The following is a 21,304-nucleotide window of genomic DNA, read 5'->3' as shown; positions in this document are numbered from 1 at the left end:
AATATATACATATTAACATTTAACCATTAAAATCAACTACTAATATAAAATATATATTAAAAAATATACATTAAAATAAATTAAATTATACATATAGTTATATATAAATATATTAATAATTAATTTTAATATACAAATTTTTTTGGTAAAGTTACAATAAAACCAAACAAACATGGTGGGTAAAATTTCAATATCACACTCTTCTTTTATTTTTAAATTTATTTTGTCAAGCCGCCAAATTAAAATAGTTTATTTTAAAAGACAATTGTATATATCTCTTACGATATTCGATCTAATTGTCAGTGCTATTAAATTTTCAAGAGGTCAACCAGAAAAAACTGAAACTACAAACTCTATTAGTTTTCTTCAGGAACAGAATGCTCCCCATTACATGGATAAAATAAAAATAAGAGAGTACATTACTGGTACACAAGACTCGAACGTAATAAGAGAAAATAAGATCAAAACGCAAAACGAAACTAAGGTACTCTTAGTAACCAAAACCACACCATTATTATAAACCAAACCTTTTTTCTCTCTCCCTACCTTTTACCTTTTATTAAACCTGACACGTATTATTATTATTATGACAATTAAACTATATTTTTTGGACTACTTATACTAAAGTGTATGAACCATCGGTTCAATACCCATACCCAGGATCATTGGGATTAACACCAGCACGTGTATTACGAGCGGTAGTGGTGGTTGTAGAGGTTTGAGTGGTGCCGGTGTTAGTCCCACTAGGACGCGAGCCTATCACTCCCTCAGTCACCTGACCTGTGGGCTGTCCAGTTCCATGGCCAGGTAACGCAGACATCTGGTGGCCTCCAGTAGGATGTCCATGTTGTCCGGTTGTGGAATGAGTGGCAGTTCCGTAGCCTGGGGCCACGTTGTCGGCACGTGCCGCCTCTTTTTGGGCAGCGTTTTGATTATAAGCAGCCTGCTTCTCCATCTCGGCTTGGTTGGTCTTGTGTTCCTTCTTTTGTGTTGCCATCTGTTTTTGGACAGGGTCACGTGTACTCATCCTCTCAGCCTGGTTATAGAGATAAACATTCATAAATAATGAGTTTTGGACGTGGTAGGTCTAATGACAACGAACTAATACATATACTTAAAACCATGTATAACTCGCTTAATCTAATCAAATCATCGTCAGTCAATCATGATGATCATGTTCAATGTTAATGATAACTAACTACCTAAAAAGCATGTGGAGTTCATCTTTATTATTAGGTAGCTTTTTAATAAAAATGTATAGTTAAGAAAGTGTATTTAAGTAATTTAATTTTCAAACGATACTGCTTTTCAATCTGTACTTATATCTTAAACTTTTTTTTGTTTCAAGGTTAAGTAATCATTAATCACATAAAAGATCTCGTGTCAAAATAAACAAATTACAAATAAAATATCTATCTTGGCTTTGCTAATAATACTTTATACAATACGAATTAAGATTTTAATCATCACAAAATATGTTAATTACCTTCTCTTGGACGGTGGCCTTGGTTTTCTCCAAACCAGCTTGAGCAGAAGCACCAACATTAGCAGCTTTCTCCTTAATGCTCTGTCCAGTATTCTTTGCTCCTTGCATTTTTTCTCTTTCTTTTCTTTCTTCAACAATTCAATTAACTTTAATTTCACTCTTATTACCTTAGCTTGATGTGTTTTGGCTGTGATCAATTCCATGGATTAAATAGATTTAAGTGCACCCCCAAGCACTTGCACCCGTGTCATTTTGAGGCACACGTGTCCAACTTACGAGGGTACTGGCATCACCCATCCTACACGTATTGGAGCCTCGTGTCTGTTGCCAAAGACTTTAGCGACTTAGACGTGGCAGTTCCGAAAGTTATAGAACATGTGGTAAACATATGTTGCTCATATTCATCTCATTCCATCCATCTAGCAGGTTCAAGTTAAAAACAATTTGTTATTGTTTATTCTTTTATTAAATATAACTTTTTTTTTTTGAATTTTCCTTTATCTACTATTTTATGTTTTATTCATTGGTTGTTATGAAAAAAAAAATTAATTTCTAGTAAAACTAATTTTAATTCTATCATATTTTTGTCAATATATTTTACCGTTAGATATATTTATATTCTTATTATGTTTCAATTTGTGTTCCTAAAATACTATATAAAACTAGACTAATAACCCGCAAATACTTTTCTCTTTAAAAGTTGTGGTACGAGGAACATATTTTTTTATTTAATAGTAGGTAAATAGGAAACTTGACTGAATTTAAAATTAAAATATATGATCTAAACATTGGCATTTGACATAGATCAATTTAATTAACTATCAATTATAACGTTCATAAGTACAGCATGTCTTGCAAAGTTTGTATCACATCTAACTTTTCTATTTTTAGTTTTTATAATTGGAAGTTATAATGTGATGTGAAGAAAATTTTTATTTAAATTATTTAAATATTTTATTTATTAAAATATATAAATATATAAAATATTTACATTACCCACGTCTTGAGTACATAGTTTAAAAAGTAAATAAACCTAAAAATTAAAAAAAAAAGTCTAGGACCAGCAATTTTTGTATTTTTTGGTCAATACTTAACCATCAAAACAAAAGTGAGTGATCTTTCACTATTAGATATAATCTCACACCATTAAAAATACGCCAATTGATGGTTATAAAACACCAAAATTGCTGGTTCCCTAGCATTCCTCTTAAATACTATGTGTAATACCTTAAAAAGAATATATCAATGTATATATCTGTCTATGATGCACGAATACTGACACAGATACGGGACACAACAGGACACGCCGATACACAAATTTTAAAATTTTATAAGATACGGGAACACGCATACATATAAAATATAAAGTATTTTTTAGATAAATCGTAATGATATTTTGATATTTTATTCATATTAAAATATAAATTGATTTTTTAATTATTTTTAATATTTTATTTTAATTATATAAGATATTTAAAATATTTTTTTAATAAATAATAATATATAAGGTAAAGTATATTTTTTGTCCCTCAAGTTTAACAAAAGTTTCAAAAATACCCCTAAGTTTTATTTTGTTTCAATTTTGTCCCAAAAGTTTTCGATTTGCATCAAATATACCCTACCGGCTAAATTTTCAAAATAATTAAGACCAATCTAACAATAATGCATAAAAATTATGCTTGATTTGCTTGTGTTGAGGGTTGTTCTTATGAAATTGTTGTTGAATTTGTCTTAAATTTTTTGAAAAATTAGCCGTTAGGGGTTGTATATTCTCCTTTTTAAATATTAGCCTTCTTCTTAAAAAAATGCATCAATTCTTTGATTTTTCATGATTATTTTATATAAAAATTTGAATATATATCCTATAAAATATGTAAAAAAGAAGTTAGAATGACAAATATTAAAATTTATAATATTTATTGAATTTTTTTTTATCAATTTATACAAATACAATAATATCAATACTTATTGAATATTCTAATATTTTTTATGATATAAAAAATTAAATTAGATAAACAGTAAAATGTAAAATGTAAAATAATACTAAATTACATAAATAAAAAATACTTAATTTTTTATATTTGAACTCAAAAGTAGAGAAAGTGTTGCTTATTAAATAGAGAAGAGCTGCGAAATACGAATACACTTACTTAAGTCCAAATCTAGTATGTTTTGAATATTTAAAACTAAAAATTATTGTGCAATAAAAACAAAAGATAAAGATTGAACTTTGGTATTTTAAGTCATAGAAAAATATTTAAGCCAATTGAACTAATTTTTTATTTTTTAAAGAAGTATTACTAATTTTTTTATCAAAAATTTTGGGGCATGACCCCCTTGTCTTAACTAAGCTCTGTCCCTATCGGTGAGTATCGTATCCAAAATGTGTCCGACACGTGGATACGACAACTCAGCGAAATGTTTGTGCTTCATAGATATTTGAAATATATTATGATCTTTTGATTTTTTTTATTTTATTTAATTTTATTTAAAAAAATTAAATTATTTAAATAAAATTAAATAAAATAAAATTTTTCTAATATAATAGATAGGTACAATTACCCACTAGTAATATATTTCAGTTGCATTTAAGGTGTATTTTTTTTAAGTGTTACACATTAATCTCGTATACATAGTACTCAACTTCCGTATATACTTATACTTATTCATCCTTTATTCTTAGGTGTATAGTACTTAATTTTATATTTATTTGTCTTTTATTTTTGTGTATTTGAGTTATATAATAATAATAATGTAAAAACGTAAATAAATTTAATAATACGCACATTGATAAAATAAAATTATTTTATTTATAAATAAAAAATATCTAGTGAAATTGTGATCGCACAAGTAATTGCTATTTCAAGTATTCATTCAGTCATTTGGTCCTAGCTAATTCACAAGTATATTATGTACATTAATATTTCAATAATTTTAATTGTTGATGTTAATTATAAAAGATATATATATATATAATATTATTTTTGTACAGTAATTTAAATTGGGATATAACTTTTTTTCTAATGTCAAATTATAAGCTTTACTAAACTAAGCCTTAATATTGCAGAGCTATTAAGGATGTCAACCTGATTTTGTGGTAACTGTTTCTGAAGATACTCTAACGGAAGATAATTCACCTTTTGGTTTATAGGTATAATTAGGTGGAGTTATAGCTAACGGATCAAGAGGTAAATTCGGGTCGAGCTATAGCTAATAGATCAATGGATAAATTTGGGCCGAGGTATGGGTTTCATTGGCCAAGTTATAGGTAATGGATCAAGACTTATTCTCTGAGTAATAGTTGGTAGTTACCGAGTAATATGGAATGGACCAGACTGTAATGACTGAGTTATAATATAACGACCGAGTTATGTGTTGGTAATTTGTGACTCATGAAAATCCTAACGTCTTGACCTAATATCCAAATTATAGCTTGTAGCTGTCGAGTTATAATGATTAGATCACAACCCCCAAGTTTGACCTGTTTAATTTTTAAGAGAAGCAAGTTGAGATTTTATGAAAATTGAGTTATAACTCGGTAGGATATAAAAGAGACGTGGTTGTGTTAAAATTCAGAGATATAAGGTTTAGCCCCCAAGATCAACTTGATAATCTTAAAAATAAAATTGGACAAACTTATCATTGAAAAATATGTTGCTTATTTCAATATATTTTTAAACGAGTTTATAGGTGATTGTTTGTTGGACTGACACCGACTTATAGGTGTCGCTTTGCTTTGATGGATTCAAACTTATAATTATCAGTTTGTTTGTTTGTTGGTGAAAACTCAAGTGAAATTGACTTCACGTGAAGTTGATATCTGAGAGCCGTTAAATGAAAATTTAGTCAAATCAGTTAAATCATCTAATGACTCTCAGGTATCAACTTCATGTGAAGTCGACTGCACCTGAGTTTTCACCTTGTTTGTTTGAAGTGATTCCAACTTATAGGTCTCGATTTGTTTGAATTGGTTTCGACTTATAGTTACTAGTTTGTTGGATTGATTCCGACTTATAACTGTCGGCTTATTTTTTTTGTATGCCGGTATGTCTAAAATGAGCACAATAATTATGTACTTATTGGATATGTCATATTTATATAGACCGTTAGATTATATTAGATAAAAATCAAAGATTAATATAAAAGAAAATCATTAATGGACTCTAATAAATATAAAATATCTTAGTACATAATTAAATGCTTTAAATGACAATACTTTAAGAAAAAGTATAAGGACATCAACTTTGTTAAATTCTGGCCAGCATGCAACCAACAAAGAAAAGTGAGCCATTAGATGAAATCTCACACTAATCTCACACCATTAAAATCATCATTAATGTCTATTTGATGGCTACAAATCACAAAAGTTGCTGGCCTCCTAACATTCCTCATATTTTAATAAATAATATTTTAAATGACAGCAAAATCTTTTATTTTTAAATAATTAAATATAAAATATATAATTTGAAAATTTTTTATTCATTAAGATTAATTATTATGTAAGAAAAATTTAAAATATTAAAAAATTATATTAAAATAATATTTTAAACTGTAACATAAAAATATAAAATAATTAAAATTTTATTTTATATTACTTAACAAATAATTAGATTATTATATTCAAAATTTATTAACTAACTATTTTTATTAAAGATATTATTATATAATATAATTTTTTATTAAAATATAAAAAATATAATTTATTTAAAATATTATATATAATATATGAAAATATTAATTTTTTTATTTTTTAGAAAAACAGAATAAATAATATAATTATAAATACATGTCTATCACATTATATATTTACTTATATTAGTAAGACCTAAACTAATCAAATTTACATAATTAAAAAGATAAAATATATAAATGCAAAAAATATAAATATTTTTTATTCATTAAAATTAATTATTATGAAAAAATTTTCTATAACATTAAAATATTATATTAAAATGACATTTTAAACTGCAACATAAAAATATAAAATAATTAAATTTTATTTTATATTATTTGATAAATAATTAGATTATTAGATTCAATACTAAACTAATTACTTTTGTTAAAAATATTATTATATAATATAATTTTTATCAAATATTTATTTAAATATAGTTTATTTAAAATATTATTTCTTAATTTTTTTTTAAAAAATTTAATAAATAATATGTATCAACTACGTATATGTATTATATGTGTATATATAATAGTAACTGATATAGAATTAATATATATTCTTTTATTTTTTAGACTCTCTAATATATATGCCACCTCATAATTCTCTCTTATAGTCTTTCTTATTCATATTTATTTTATTGTAATATTAATTAGATAATAATTTAAAATTATTTTTTAAATTTAACATTTATAGTTTCATATATATAATATTTATAATTATATATTTATAATAAGATATTTTTTATTTTTTATTATTTTTAAATATTTTTTTCTAATCATTTTTTTATTCTCTAACTCGACAAAATACATATATATATATATATATATATATATATATATATATATATATATATATATATTAAAAAGATTATCACATATTTTATTACACAAAAATATTTTACGTTTTTTCAAATATTATATAATAATATTTTTGTGATATATAATACATATATATACATGGAAATATAACACATATATATCACAAAAAATAATTTATTTCCATGTATTATATAATACACGAAAATATTACATGTTTTTTCAAATATTATATAATAATTAATTTTGTTAAAATAATATTATATATACTATTTAGAATAAAATAAATGTCTAGTTGTTTACAAATATTTGAATAAAAAATTATGTTATATAATAATATATTTTTAATAAAATTAACTATTAAATTTTTTTTAATGAATAGTTTAATTATTTTTAAATAATATAAAATAATTTAATTATTTTCAAATAATATAAAATAATTTAATTTTTTATATTATGTAATTAAAAATAGTACTGTATAATAATTAATCTTAATAAATAAAAAATATTTTTGTATGTATTTATATGTTTTATATTTATTTTAAAGTAAAATATTATACTTACCATTTTTAAAATATTATGTATTAAAATATATTTATGTATGTATATACTAATATATTCTATATTTATAAAGTGTATTAATACCCTTTTTATAATATCGTTTGATTTTTATTTAAAAAAATCTAATGGTTCATAAAAAATGGCCCATCTAATGTACACAAAATAATTAGGCTGATTTTAGACATTCCCAATTTGCTATAATATGTGTAGAGCGTAAGAAAAACAGCAACCGAACCAAACTAAAGGCATGAATAAAAAATAAAGAATTATGAAATATTAGACACCAAACAGAAAGTGCAATCACAGTAATACTATTACTGCTACATCAAATTATAGGTGAGCACAAAATAAAAAGTAATGTCAGCAAAAGAAAATGAGGGCAGGGGCGCACACTCAACAGAGTAGGCAAAAACTAACGTCCCCAAACAGTCAAACACAATCACTAGAATATATACATATATAGAATTATCCAATCATAGCTGAACACAAATTAAAAAAGAAAAAAAATGAAGCAAAGGAGAAAAGGACTCGTCAAATGGAAGCTATGGTACTGAACTGAAGATAATCTTCAGAGGTAATGACATCATCAACACCGGGGCTTAATTGACAACACCAGTGTTTATGATAGAACATATGATTCATGTAACAACTCTACATACCAACAAAAGAATTTTTGATTATTGTTGTACTAAACAGGGATGTAGCAGAATTGCTCACGCTTCACACAAGTTGAAGCTAAATATTTTCATTTTAAGAACTAAATTGAATTTTCAAACAGTTCAGTCATAGCCAGACACTCACAACATGCTTATAATCCTCTATGAATCACTACACAAAATACAACATAACATCAAAATGCGGAAATATTCATGCGTATAATGGTAAGAGTACAATCATAACAACAAATATTTCATCCCTTGTAGGATTATGCAGGAGTTGCTTCCACGACAGACTTACTAGGTAAACCTCTTACAGTGATTGCTATATGACAAGTGCGCTTTCTAATTTGATAAGCTCGTCCCCGAGCCACGGGCCTGACCCTTTTCATTGTCTTTCCTTCATTAACCTCTGCTTTACTAATAACCAAACTTCCTTTGCTTAAACCCAAGTTGTTGCTAGCATTTGCTCCTGCTGAAAATACTATCTTGATAATGGCTTCACAGGCTCGATATGGCATGAGTTCTAATATAGTAAGTGTTTCCTCATACGATCGTCCACGAATCTGATCAATCACTCTTCGCGCTTTGTCAGCAGACATACGAATATTCCGCCCAATGGCATAGGCTTCTACATATGACTTGTCACTCTCTTGCACTGGAGAATCAAATTACAACACATGTTATATATTTCCTGCATTACAACTGACTAGATTTACATTCAATAATCGATGGAACATTTAGTAACATCAAGAACAGCAGAATTGCAAATTGCTAAGCTACAGATGAACATGTATCTATAGTAGTAAGATGCCGCATGTGTCCACCAATAAATTGTATCTTAATAAACTACCATGTGTTCCTTATCATACCAAAATCATTGCAACTAGTATCAACCAGGAAAGGCATTGTGTTAACTTATAAAAGACATTAGATTAAATGATACAAGTGGAAATTTGGAATACCCCATTAATAAACCAATGTGCATCTTATTGTAGCCCTTGTATAACTCTAAACTATGTCCATTAACTCAACTAGTCAGTGAAAGAAATAGAAAATTTCCAGGACATAGAATGTGTTTTCATTTTTCATTTTGTTCATGAAATATACTTAGGTCACTAACTTTACACAAAAGTTGATCCTAATTGAGGTCAATTGCAGGATCAAACAATTATTGTAGGCAATTCATGAGATCCCAGGAAATGGGATAGGAAAAGTCCTAGATATATCAAGATATTCCATCATAACAATAACAAAGAAGATACACAAATATAATCATGGCCAGCCGCAAATAGGCATATCCATGTTATCACTATCAAGCCTTCCCCTCGCCGCATAGCACTAAATTGTGGAACTTTATTGGTAATTTATAGGCATTACACAACCTTATTAATCTTACCCTAAATTAAGAATAAAAGAATTCTATGGAACCTTTTATCAAACATGTAGCTTGCATTTGAATTCTGCATCCAAACCAAAATTACAGATACTCCGTTTGGATATGCAAACACAAACACTCCAGAAACTAAATTTTTCTATGTGAAACAATAAAATTTTTATATTTTCAGCAATTCCCAAGAGTAAGGACACCAAATACCCTATCTATCTCAGACAGAATCCAAATGCAAACCTATGTTACTTATTTTTGCCCCTAACACTAAAATTTTCTGGTCGAAGAGAAATATAATCAGGGTATTACTATCAATTGTAGCCATGAATCAATCGAGAACGAAAGAAGTAGTATTAGTAATGGTTATTAGTGTACGTACCTCCAAATTGGGAAGTTGTAGCGCGACAGGCAAAAGCGTTGTCGTTTTGGGTGAGAGTAACGTCGTTTGGAGTTCTGGGTTTGAGGGAAATGACGGTTTTGTCGTTGAAAGCTGAAGCGGAGGAGCATCGGATTCCAAGGGTTAGGGATGGAAATTTGGGGTTGGGTTGGAAGGGGAACGAAGTAGAGCAGGGTGGGTTTCGACGGATGGGGAGAGGGAGATGGTGGTTAACCTTAACCACCGACTGAGAGAAGGAAAGAGCCATTCGGTTTCGGACCACAACCCAACAATGTTTATGTATTTGGATGAAGAAAACTGAAAAGGGAACAACACACGAGTACACTCTTCTCTGCTAGCTACTCCTCCCTCGCACAGTTGCACCCATACGGATAAGATAAGGAGCAAGAAGAGGACTCATGGTTACAATTTTTAACCCCATTTTTCTACTTTTTATTTCTAGAGGAAGGTACATTTTTTTTCCCCAACATTTTGGGTAAATTTTATGTGTTTTTAAGGTTTAAATCGTCCTATTTGTATCTCTAATGTTTATAAAAGTGATCTAATATTATCTTGCTATCAATTACACATCATAAGCGTTTTAGTTTGAGTTTTAAAAATTTCTTCTTGAAGTTAGAATACAAATGTCTTAGATAGAATCGATGATCTACTCTGAAAAATAGCTCATCAAATGTTAAAACTAATTCCTACAATCATTTACATAATTTACTTTTTTAGGGACATAATTGAATCTAAACATAAATAATGGATATAATATTAAAATCAAACACATCTAAATGAGACTTAATTGAGAATGAATACATCCAAGTGAGAATAATTGAAAAATATAATCTGATTTGTTAGTATAATTAATAGTAGGATAACATTGAATCACTTTTATAAATATTAAAAATACAAATAGGACAATTTAAACATTAGGAATACAAATAGAACTTATCCCAAACGTTAGAGATAAAAACAATACTTTACTCTTATTTCTAAAAGTAATTGGCCCTTTTTTCACGATGACTATAAAAAATAAAAAATAAAAATAAAACAACCATTACTAGTACTCATACCCATCAAACAAGAAAATTTTAGAGTTAATTTAGGTATTTTGTTAAAAAGTCAAACAAAAATTTAAATTTTTAATATTTTTATTCGTACGAAACTCTTTGCTATAAATATAATATTAATTTTTTTGTTTAATAAATATTTTTATCAACGTTTATAAAATTCATGATACTCACTATTGTTTTTCCTTTTTTAATTCATCAAACACATCTTACATACTCTCCTCTCTTCTTTGTCCTCGCAAACTGGAAACCCTGACACAGGATACATAGCCACAATTTTCAAGCTACTCTCTCGTTTGAAGGTTTTAAATTATTCTCCAAAGTAATTGCTTGTAAATATTATAATATTTACATGTTGGTCTTATATTTTTCATTAATTTTATTATATTTTATTCTCATCCTATAAGTTGTAAATAAAATTAAATAAAATAAAAATCAAATCAAATTTCTTTAATATACTGGGTATGTATATCTATGCAAATATAACATATTTTAAATATACTTAGAATGTATTTTTTTTTAATGTTACACATTTTAAGTGCATAGTATTTAATTTCAGTATTTATTTGTTTTTCATTCTTGTATATTTGAGATATGCAATGATACTATAAAAATGTAAATAGATTTAGTAATATGTATATTAATAAAATAAAATAATTTTATTTATAAATAAAAAATATCTCGTGGAAAAAAGACCGTTCATTTATTCACAACTCACAAGTAATTGCGCTCGCAATAACTTGTCAATTTTAGGTAGCCATAGGCCATACCTAATCTACTTAGCAATTATTAGATTTTGAAAGGAGTCTTTCGTATAAATCATATATCCCCCAAAACAAAATGATAACTAAAACAGTAAAACTATGAGTCTTACTGAAATTGAAATTCTTATCCAATTTATCGGCGTCGGAATTGGTATTCCCGAAAATTAGCATTATTTTCTCTACGTTTTCCTTTTTTGTTCGAAAGAGGGAGTGTCTTGGGCTTCACTGTGGGCCAAGTTAATGTATAAAAACTAGTAAGAAAAAAAAAACAAACATAGCTATTACTAACGTAAAAGAAAACCATGACCAAAAAAAAAAAAACGTAAAAGAAAACAAATACATAATATAATATTACATAATTAAATATAAATATAAAATTATTTTATATTTATAACGTATCAAAATTAAATTTATAATTTAATTTTAATTTTTTCACGATAAGGTCTAAAAGTTTGTCCACGAATAATTTATACACCTATATATTATAGTAAAAATTATAATATTTAAAACAAGAGTATAGCTAAATCTGGCCCATTTAAAATTTTTATACATTTTCTAATCACTAATTATATTTGTGTTTATTGTGTGATGGAAATGTAATCGAAAAAAATGCGATTGGCAAAGCCCCTAATGGAAAAACGTATACGTTGCTAATCTACGGGTTAGTTTGGATAGTTTTTTTTAATGATTTAAATACTCATTTTATTTATGTATCTCAAAAAAAATTCTAATTAATTATTATATTTTCCTTAATTATTATCACTGATCAAGTAATAATACAAATTTCCAAAAAGTATTTTGGCAAATGACAATTCCCTTTCAGAAATACATACTATAAATAAAACATGCATGATTGAAATTTATTCTTTGATAATTTGCAATAATTTATTATATAAACAAATAAATTTTATAAAAATATTCAAATATAATATTATCTATGAAAACATAATTCTTGAGAACCAATGTTTTTTTTTTTAATTTTAAAGTTTTCACTCATCTAAAGCGTCTCAATCTTAGAAAGATTAATTAATTATGGAAACTTGATCGGTGACACCCAATAAATAAATTGTTGAAAATTTTAGAACGAAACATTGTTCACGACATGGGTAGGTGGCAAGTACCTTAGCATTCTGACACCGAAATATTGAGTAAAATAAAAAATGAAAAGAGAGGCAAATAATAATAATAAATAATACAAACACTAGTTAATGAACTTACTAGGTAGAATAATAGTTGTTTCCGATTAAAAATAAATAAATAAAAGAATGGGATCCGTATGTAGGAGGGAGAAGGAGGAGGAGTGGTCACGTGATGGAGGGAAGCAGATATTTTGGGTTGAGTGAGGGAGTCACCGTAATAAAATACGATTATATTACGTGTACACTGTACTCTGAAATTAATTATTAATATAAAATATATAATAACATATAAATATATATTAAAAATAAATTAAATTATACATATATTTATATATAAATATATTAATAACTAATTTTAATGTGTTAATAACCTTCTCCATAAAACAAGAGAGGGGTGGCTAATATACATGATTCATAATTCATCACAACACACCTTACTCTCCTCTATTCTCTGTCCTCTCAAACTGGGAAAAACCCTCACACAGGATACACACCCACAATTTTCAGGGTACTCTTTCATTTTAGGGTTTTAAATTATTCTCCAAAATAATTACTCATAAATATTATATTTACATGTTGGTCTTATATTTTAAAAGAATATCTCCAAACTTCAGTATTTTCATTAATTTTATTATATTTTATTGTCATCCGTAAATAACATAACATATTGTCTCCTGACAATCATATCAAGAACATAAATACGCTTCTCAATAGTTAATGTATTTTATTCACTTTATAATTAATAATAGTTAAATGTATTATTATTATTTAAAGATGATTCGAATCTCATTTTTAATAAATATTCTTATTTTAAAAGAGTCAAAATTTATGAGCTTAGTTTTAATTGATAAAAACATAAATTTTACTTATAAAAAATATTATTTATACATTAAAATTAATTATTATATATTTATATATAAATATATATAAAATTTAATTTATTTTAATATATATTTTACATTTTAATATATATTCTATTTTAATAGCTGGTTTTTGGCTTAATTATTCATCTTATTATACAATTTCAGCAGTCAAAACAAGACATATTTAATATTACCATGATTAATTTTAAGAAGAATATTATAACTTATTAATAATAAAAAAATGTATAGTAGTAGTACATTAGTTAGTAATATATGGTGCGGTGGGGCCCATATAACAGTGGATGGACGGAAAGTGCAAATGGAGGAGTATCACAATTTTACGCTTAAATACTCCTTCTTTGCGCCCCATACCCCTCTGCCCCCTTCTCTCATTTCCTCACACCTTCTTCATTTGCCGCCACACACATTCCTCCTCCTCCGTCACACCTTCTCCTCCATCCAGGTACACCTCCTTCTTCCTCTTTCTCCTCAATTCAATTCAATGCCATGCTACCTGCTTATTAATCAATCGCACTTCACGCTTTTTCTTCCGCACTCGCCTAGATCTAACTAACCTTTTCATTGGATGCCATAGATCTCTTCGTTCATTAATTCATTAGATGTGGTGGTAATTTCTGATTCAGTAGGGTCCATTGTGTTACATAATTGAAGCATTCATAATCCCCCTTACCTCCCTCCTTGCTTTCCTCATGTCTTATTTTTTATTTCCGTAACAAGAATGTGTTATCTCTGAGGTGTTTTTTTCATTATTTGCATCTCTTTCCTCTTTCTCTTTCATCGTAGCATCACAAAATTATTTAACCAATTCTGTCTCCACTTGTTTGTCTCTTTCCAAGCAACGATTCTTTCAGTCGTATTTTACTATTTTTTTATAAGGATAAATAAATTCAAATAAATAAATTAAATAAAATATGTTTGTATGTGCATTTTTTTTCTTTTTTAACGTGCGGCTATGAGCATATTTAGGTAAGGTTCTCTCGGATCTAAGCAACAACCTGACCTTTCCGGATTTTTTGTACGGTTTCTCGCTCCGTTCTCCAACAAAATAGCCCAAACCCTTTTCTTTATTCATTTCCATATATTATTTTGGCTAATTCTATGGTGGCTCTGAACCGGTACCTAAATTTTGTCTAACTTATTTGTTGTAGTAAATTTTGATTTTTTAAAAATTATTTATTATTATATTTTTTAAATTAAATATTATTTTTTAATTTTTTTTAATAAATAGACACTATCTTTTAAACATCATAGCATTCACCTATTATTTTACCCTAATTATTCTAATTTAGGGACTAATCTTTTGGCAAGAAAATTAAAAAATAACGTGGCACGCAGATCTCGTTGAAATATTATATCAATTGATTGATTCGTCTTTGATGTGCACTCGTGATTTTTATTTTATGTATTATTTTTTTTTCTCTAGGTGGAGATATTTTTTATATTACTGTAGTATTCTATGTCCAATTTGGACTAATTGGTTGGTAAGATGTGTGTGTGTTTTGATTCTATGATCCTAGTTGGGTTTACAACTCACAAATAGCCAATGCTAGGAAAGCTTTAATTAACGAAATTACCCTTATTGGTTTAGAAAGATCATTTCCAACCGACGTCAACTTGCGCACTTCTATTATAGGCTAAAATCGTCACTTGACTTCAAAAGAAAAGTTTAGAGTAGACAGAATTAAAGGTCAAAAAAAGGACGCGTTACAAGTTTTCATCGTGTTATGCACTAAGTTTGAATAAATTAAAAATGCAAAACAGGGACTAAATCTTTAAAATGAGTAAAATGAGACTCCGCTTTATACTATGATATTATTATATATTTGCTAACATATAGTTAAGAATTTACATCTAATGTTTCTTCTTATTTTTGTTACTTTTACGGTCACCCCATCTAATGTTTCTATTTTTTAATGTTTGATTCTTTGAAAATCTTAAAATCGATTTGGTTAAAAGTGTTACAACTTACAAGTATATTAATTAAATGAGTTTAAAGCTTTTTTTTTAATATTTTAATGAATAGTCCAACTCAACATTTATTAGCTAGTAGTACCTTTTTAGTTTTTAAAAATTAATTTCACCAACAAAAGCTCCAACCTTTATAGTGGTATTTAGTAGTTAGTATGTTTATGAGGTTACAAGAGAGGGCCACTCCAATGCTCCTTTTGGGTAGGAAGAGAGAAGAAAATTGAAGAGAATGGAAAAAGAGAAAATAACTACTATATAAAATGACAGATTCATGTTTAGTAGTTTGTTGGTGTCATGGTAAAAATCTATGGCAATTTATTATAATTGAGGGACGGCATTTCCGAGAGAGGTAATAACATATACAGTGAGGTCACTCTGAGCGAGTACTTTATTAGGGTCGGCTGATTCCCCAAAACTGCAAAAGAACACATTTCAGAGTTAGCTCCTTTTTTTTACCCATTTCATGTGCCACTCCTACCAGTCAACTACAGTAAGCGTTGAGGAACTTTTTATATGAGATAATTTTTATGGGAGCTACTCAAATGAAGATGCAAAAAACATCTTTTTATGAAGATGCTTTGTATAAAAGTGTGATTTATTGATTTGGCCACACTTCAAATAAAAACAACACTTTTATAACATATCAAAATCTAACCCTACACTCCATCATCTAAGGGTCAAAAAGAAAAATCATCACATGAAGACAATTATAATATCTTCATGGGAGTACCCACCAATTTTTATAACCTCTTTTAAGAAAAGTATTTCTTAATTTTGTTGAAATACTAGAAAGAGTAACATGAATAACTTCTATAACAAATTTTTGTTGTTAAAATGTTTATTGTATTCTCAAATAAACTGAAACAAATGTATCCTGTTTTCTTTTCTGGTTGGTACCGTCTGTGGCTATGATATGATATGGACCAATTATGTGGAGGAGTAGCATTTAGATTGCATAATTAGGGCGTACTTGAAATGTTGAATAAATTGAAAGATGAGCCTGCAAGATTGCAACTTGCATAGCATGCAAAGCCATAATTATTTAATTGAAGAACCATGTCAGATATAGGACACAATGTAGCTATAGTCATGTGCATTAGTTGATGTTGAAATCCCGTGTGCTCCACTATTGGTTTTGGACACACACTAGGCAAGTCCCTATCTACTTTGGACGGGACCGGAGACCCCATTGGCTCTGATCCACAAAAATATTCACCAAATTTATTGCACATGCAGTGGTCCATTGTAGAGAATTGCTAATATATAATGTTGCGTAACATGTAGTCTTTTGGAAGGTTTATTTTGTATGTGGCTCTTATGACATTATTCAGTTTAACTGCATGCATGCCTGATTTTTCGGTTAAAAAATAATCTTAATAATCCTAATTATTATAACCTAAAAGACTTGTCAATCTGATGTGTAGTTTAGTTGTTGACATTAATGATGTATTCTTGTGTATGTCTAGTTTTTTTAAACCTTAACCTTAACAATTTGTGTGACATATTCCTGCTTTGAAAGGCCATGACTCATGCAGGCAAAGTTATGGCAGCCTCGTAATATCAAAGAGAAATTCTTTGGTGCCTATGAAATTTTTGTCTAAATTGCTTAAAAGTAAAGAATAGAGTAGGTGGGATCTACCCTTTTATTTTTGAATCTTGCGAGTTAAATTTAGGCACGAGACCATTATCAAAATACTCTGACTAGTGCAAGCTCATATCCATGTTTTTTATTCGATAATTTTCTTTCCTTTTCTATATTTTCAACTGACGACTTTGTATCAAGTTAATTAACTTGACCAAAAATCATAAAATTTCCTGCAACCTTGCCCCTTTCCATATAATTCTGTGTTCATGATGAAAGTCTATATAATTTTTGTATTTGTAAATGCTGGAAAGGTGTTTTGCTTTTAGTTTGAGTTTTTCACCATTTTTTTACTTTAACTTTTCATTGAGTTTGCCTTTATGTACTATGTATGTTATGTATTATAGCGGTTATAGCACGGACTGTAATCCTTTCCCCTTACTGAGTGAGAAAGGAAATGAAAATTAACGAACCTGTAAACAGTGATGACTATAATATCCTGTTAATAATGTTCTTGTATAGTGTTTAATTAATTATCTGTTTCTGCTTTAGAGACCACACACATTTTCCATTCTCATTCTTTCTGCACAAATCAAATAAAAGTATTAGCTCATATCTTTCTTCAGATAGTGCTAAATTTTATTCGGGTACAATTAAATTTTGATTAATGCTAATAAGAAACAAATGCACTGTTATGTTATGTACAGGTTGCGGGAAGATGGGAGCTGGCGGCCGAACCTCTGTTCCTCCTTCAAACAGGACGGTCGAGGCTGACTATGCGAAGCGAGTTCCGCATGAAAAACCTCCCTTCAGTCTCAGCCAAGTCAAGAAGGCCATCCCACCTCACTGTTTTCAGCGTTCTGTTATCCGCTCATTCTCCTATGTTGTCTATGATCTCACCATAGCCTTTTGCCTCTACTATGCCGCCACCAATTACTTCCACAAACTCTCTTCCCCTTTATTTTACTTGGCCTGGCTTCTCTACGGGGCTGTCCAAGGTTGCATCCTTACCGGTGTTTGGGTCATCGCACACGAATGTGGCCACCATGCATTCAGTGATTATCAATGGCTTGATGATACGGTTGGCCTTGTTCTCCACTCTGGCCTCTTGGTCCCTTACTTTTCATGGAAATACAGCCACCGTCGCCACCACTCCAACACCGGTTCCCTTGACAGGGATGAAGTCTTTGTGCCAAAGAAAAGGTCTAGTATTGCATGGTGGTCTAAGTACCTTAATAACCCACTAGGAAGAGTGCTCACACTCACTATTACCCTCACCCTTGGTTGGCCACTTTACTTGGCTTTTAATGTCTCGGGAAGGCCTTATGATAGGTTTGCTTGCCACTATGACCCATATGGTCCAATCTACTCCGATCGCGAACGACTTCAAATATACATATCAGATGCTGGAGTGCTTGCAGTTTCCTATGGTCTTATTCGTCTTGTCCTGGCAAAAGGCCTTGCCTGGGTTGTGGCTGTTTATGGTGTTCCATTGCTAGTGGTCAATGGATTCTTGGTGTTGATCACATATTTGCAGCACACTCACCCTGCATTGCCACATTACGATTCATCCGAGTGGGACTGGTTGAGGGGAGCATTGGCGACCGTGGACAGAGACTATGGAATCCTGAACAAGGTCTTCCATAACATCACTGACACACATGTGGCACATCACTTGTTCTCCACAATGCCGCATTACCATGCAATGGAGGCTACAAATGCAATAAAACCAATTTTGGGAGAGTATTATCGGTTCGATGGGACTCCATTTTACAAGGCAATGTGGAGAGAGGCGAAAGAGTGTCTCTATGTTGAGTCGGATCAGGGTGCTCAGAATAAAGGTGTATTCTGGTACAACAATAAGTTGTGATGACTAGAGCTGCTGTCCAAGTTGTGGTGTGTTTGGTCGGAAAAGTTGTTTAGTTTAAAGTTTCCATTCTGCCAATTAGGATGGTTGATTATTGGGAATAATTCTATTGAACCCTGATATTGGTAGTTAAAAGTAGTTTTATAGTTTGCTTGATTGCAGAATAAGACATGGCATGTGTTAAACAGTTAGATTATTGCCCAATGGTTTCAAATTGGTGCATGTCAACTGTGTGTTAGTTCTTATTCTGGTTGAAGCTTGTTCTTATTTTGTCACTCATGGCTTTTGATTCCAAGTCATTAGTAGTATATATTGTTGGAAGATTTTCAAGTGTACCGTCATACCGGTATATCAGTGATTTTTAACCGTTGATCTTAATTATATATATATTATATATATTTTTTATAATTAAGATCAACGATTAAAAATCACAGAAACACCGGTACGACGGCACACTTCAAAATTTTCCTATATTCTGTTAATGGTGCAAAATTATGGACCACTGTCTGTAACAATTTGTATTGGTATTCTACTGCTAGTTAAAATTCTTAGGAGAGTAGTGTAGACGTGGATGGGTATGTTGAAGAATCGTATCATGGTAATAAAATAATATAATGTGCCTTTCACTTTATCATTAATGATATTTGGTGCTGAAATTTGTTAGGAATCAGATCAATCACCTCCAAGAGCAATGCATCTTTTTCTACCTACGAAAGTGGCTTTTTTCTGGTTCTCCTGTTTCTTTTCGGAAGTTACTTCTGTCCCACTTCCTAATATGAGTTCCCTTTACATTTTAAATGTTCTTTTAATAATATTTTTCCCCCTTTTTCGCTCACATAACATACGAGATAAAACATGAGGATTTAACCATCGTCTAATTATTGCATAGTTAATGGTTGAAGAGGGCATAGGCCGTAGGCATTGCAGCTTGTAAGAATTTTATGCCAAAAAAACATACACAGAGGATGGAATAGTAGTAGACCAAAAAGTACGATGAGACAGATGGAATAGAATATCATGCCCAAGACGAATTTATGGCTACACACACTCATCCATTATCCATCTGCTTCGCACATGCGCTGCTCCTTTCTATTGTTTTTTTTTTTTTAATAACCAAATGTTTAAGAAAATGAAAAAAGAAGACACGGCAATTTCAAATTGCAATGCCTAGATATTATAGAAAACGAAAAACAGGTAAATAATATAATAATTATGCAAAAGCAAGGCAAATGTGTACATATGACTCATATCTTTGGTTAAAATAAAATAAAATAAAATAAAATTTATTAGTCACCAAAAAAAAAATGTGTACATATGAACCTACATAATAAGTTCAAAAAATATATACATTATCTTTAGTATAACTGTCAACTATAGTTGTCAATATCGATTAAATAACTAAAGTCGTATCTTTAATAAAAATATAATTTTATATTCTAAAATATTAAAAATAGATCAATCAAACATATTTTTATTATTTTTAAAATTTGAAAATAATTTTTTATAAATCAATTGTATTTTAAAATGTAAAAAATTAAAAAATATAAAAAAATAGAAAATATTTTCACAAATCAACCGATTTTTTAATTTTTTTTATTTATATATTGATTTTTTGTTTGAATTTTGAAAAAAATAAACTTTTTCTTTTTGACATAGGCCATTAAGACCCAAATTACCCAATCAAACCCAACCCAATCTAAATTTCTTAATTCATTCAATTTTAAAGTATATAGATCTAGCAGCTGAGGCCTTGGATCAATGGCAGCATCACCTGCCTCGCTAAGAGCTGCACTCAGGTTCGAATCCTAAATGAGGTATATAGAACTCATGTTAGTAGTAGTAGTGTGTGAATGGGTGTGTTGTGTAATGTATAAGACCAAAAAAAAAAGTATATAGATCTTCTTCCCATTTTTTCCCTACTTTGTGCTCTGATTTACCACTGCGGGTATACTAATTGTGACTGAGACTTTCGGTTGGGTCGGTTGGGTCTCCTCTACTGCTTGCGCTTCGAATGAAGCTCCGACGCCGAGGGTGCACAAACATGGAAGCTTCCGCTTCCTCTCCT

The 21,304-nt window shown here is 29.1% G+C and overlaps 3 protein-coding genes and 1 long non-coding RNA gene across 4 annotated transcripts; 1 reads left to right on the top strand and 3 right to left on the bottom strand.

The window, feature by feature from the left end:
- Positions 1-331: 331 nt before the first annotated feature.
- LOC112758212 (18 kDa seed maturation protein) lies at positions 332-1,666 on the bottom strand. The gene is made up of 2 exons (XM_025806821.3): positions 1,487-1,666; positions 332-1,036 (listed from the first exon to the last, which is right to left on the bottom strand). The coding sequence occupies exons 1-2, from the start codon at positions 1,592-1,594 to the stop codon at positions 644-646; spliced, it is 501 nt and encodes a 166-aa protein (XP_025662606.1). The 5' UTR covers positions 1,595-1,666; the 3' UTR covers positions 332-643.
- Positions 1,667-8,238: 6,572 nt separating this feature from the next.
- LOC112756470 (large ribosomal subunit protein uL22c) lies at positions 8,239-10,445 on the bottom strand. Its single transcript, XM_025805075.3, has 2 exons — positions 9,963-10,445; positions 8,239-8,851 (listed from the first exon to the last, which is right to left on the bottom strand). Exons 1-2 carry the CDS (start codon positions 10,225-10,227, stop codon positions 8,463-8,465), a joined length of 654 nt encoding a protein of 217 aa, XP_025660860.1. The 5' UTR covers positions 10,228-10,445; the 3' UTR covers positions 8,239-8,462.
- A 3,630-nt stretch (positions 10,446-14,075) lies between these two features.
- Positions 14,076-19,877, top strand: LOC112755017 (omega-6 fatty acid desaturase, endoplasmic reticulum isozyme 2). Its single transcript, XM_025802882.2, has 2 exons — positions 14,076-14,264; positions 18,080-19,877. Exon 2 carries the CDS (start codon positions 18,091-18,093, stop codon positions 19,240-19,242), a length of 1,152 nt encoding a protein of 383 aa, XP_025658667.1. The 5' UTR covers positions 14,076-14,264; positions 18,080-18,090; the 3' UTR covers positions 19,243-19,877.
- LOC140179678 (uncharacterized) lies at positions 15,116-19,873 on the bottom strand. The gene is made up of 2 exons (XR_011873443.1): positions 16,538-19,873; positions 15,116-16,324 (listed from the first exon to the last, which is right to left on the bottom strand). It is a non-coding gene; the product is annotated as an uncharacterized lncRNA (long non-coding RNA).
- Positions 19,878-21,304: the final 1,427 nt, after the last annotated feature.

This window comes from Arachis hypogaea, chromosome 16, assembly GCF_003086295.3.
Source record: "Arachis hypogaea cultivar Tifrunner chromosome 16, arahy.Tifrunner.gnm2.J5K5, whole genome shotgun sequence".
NCBI classification, from domain to species: Eukaryota; Viridiplantae; Streptophyta; class Magnoliopsida; order Fabales; family Fabaceae; genus Arachis; species Arachis hypogaea.
Note: the sequence above shows the minus strand (reverse complement) of the source record. Positions and strands in the feature narration are given on the sequence as shown.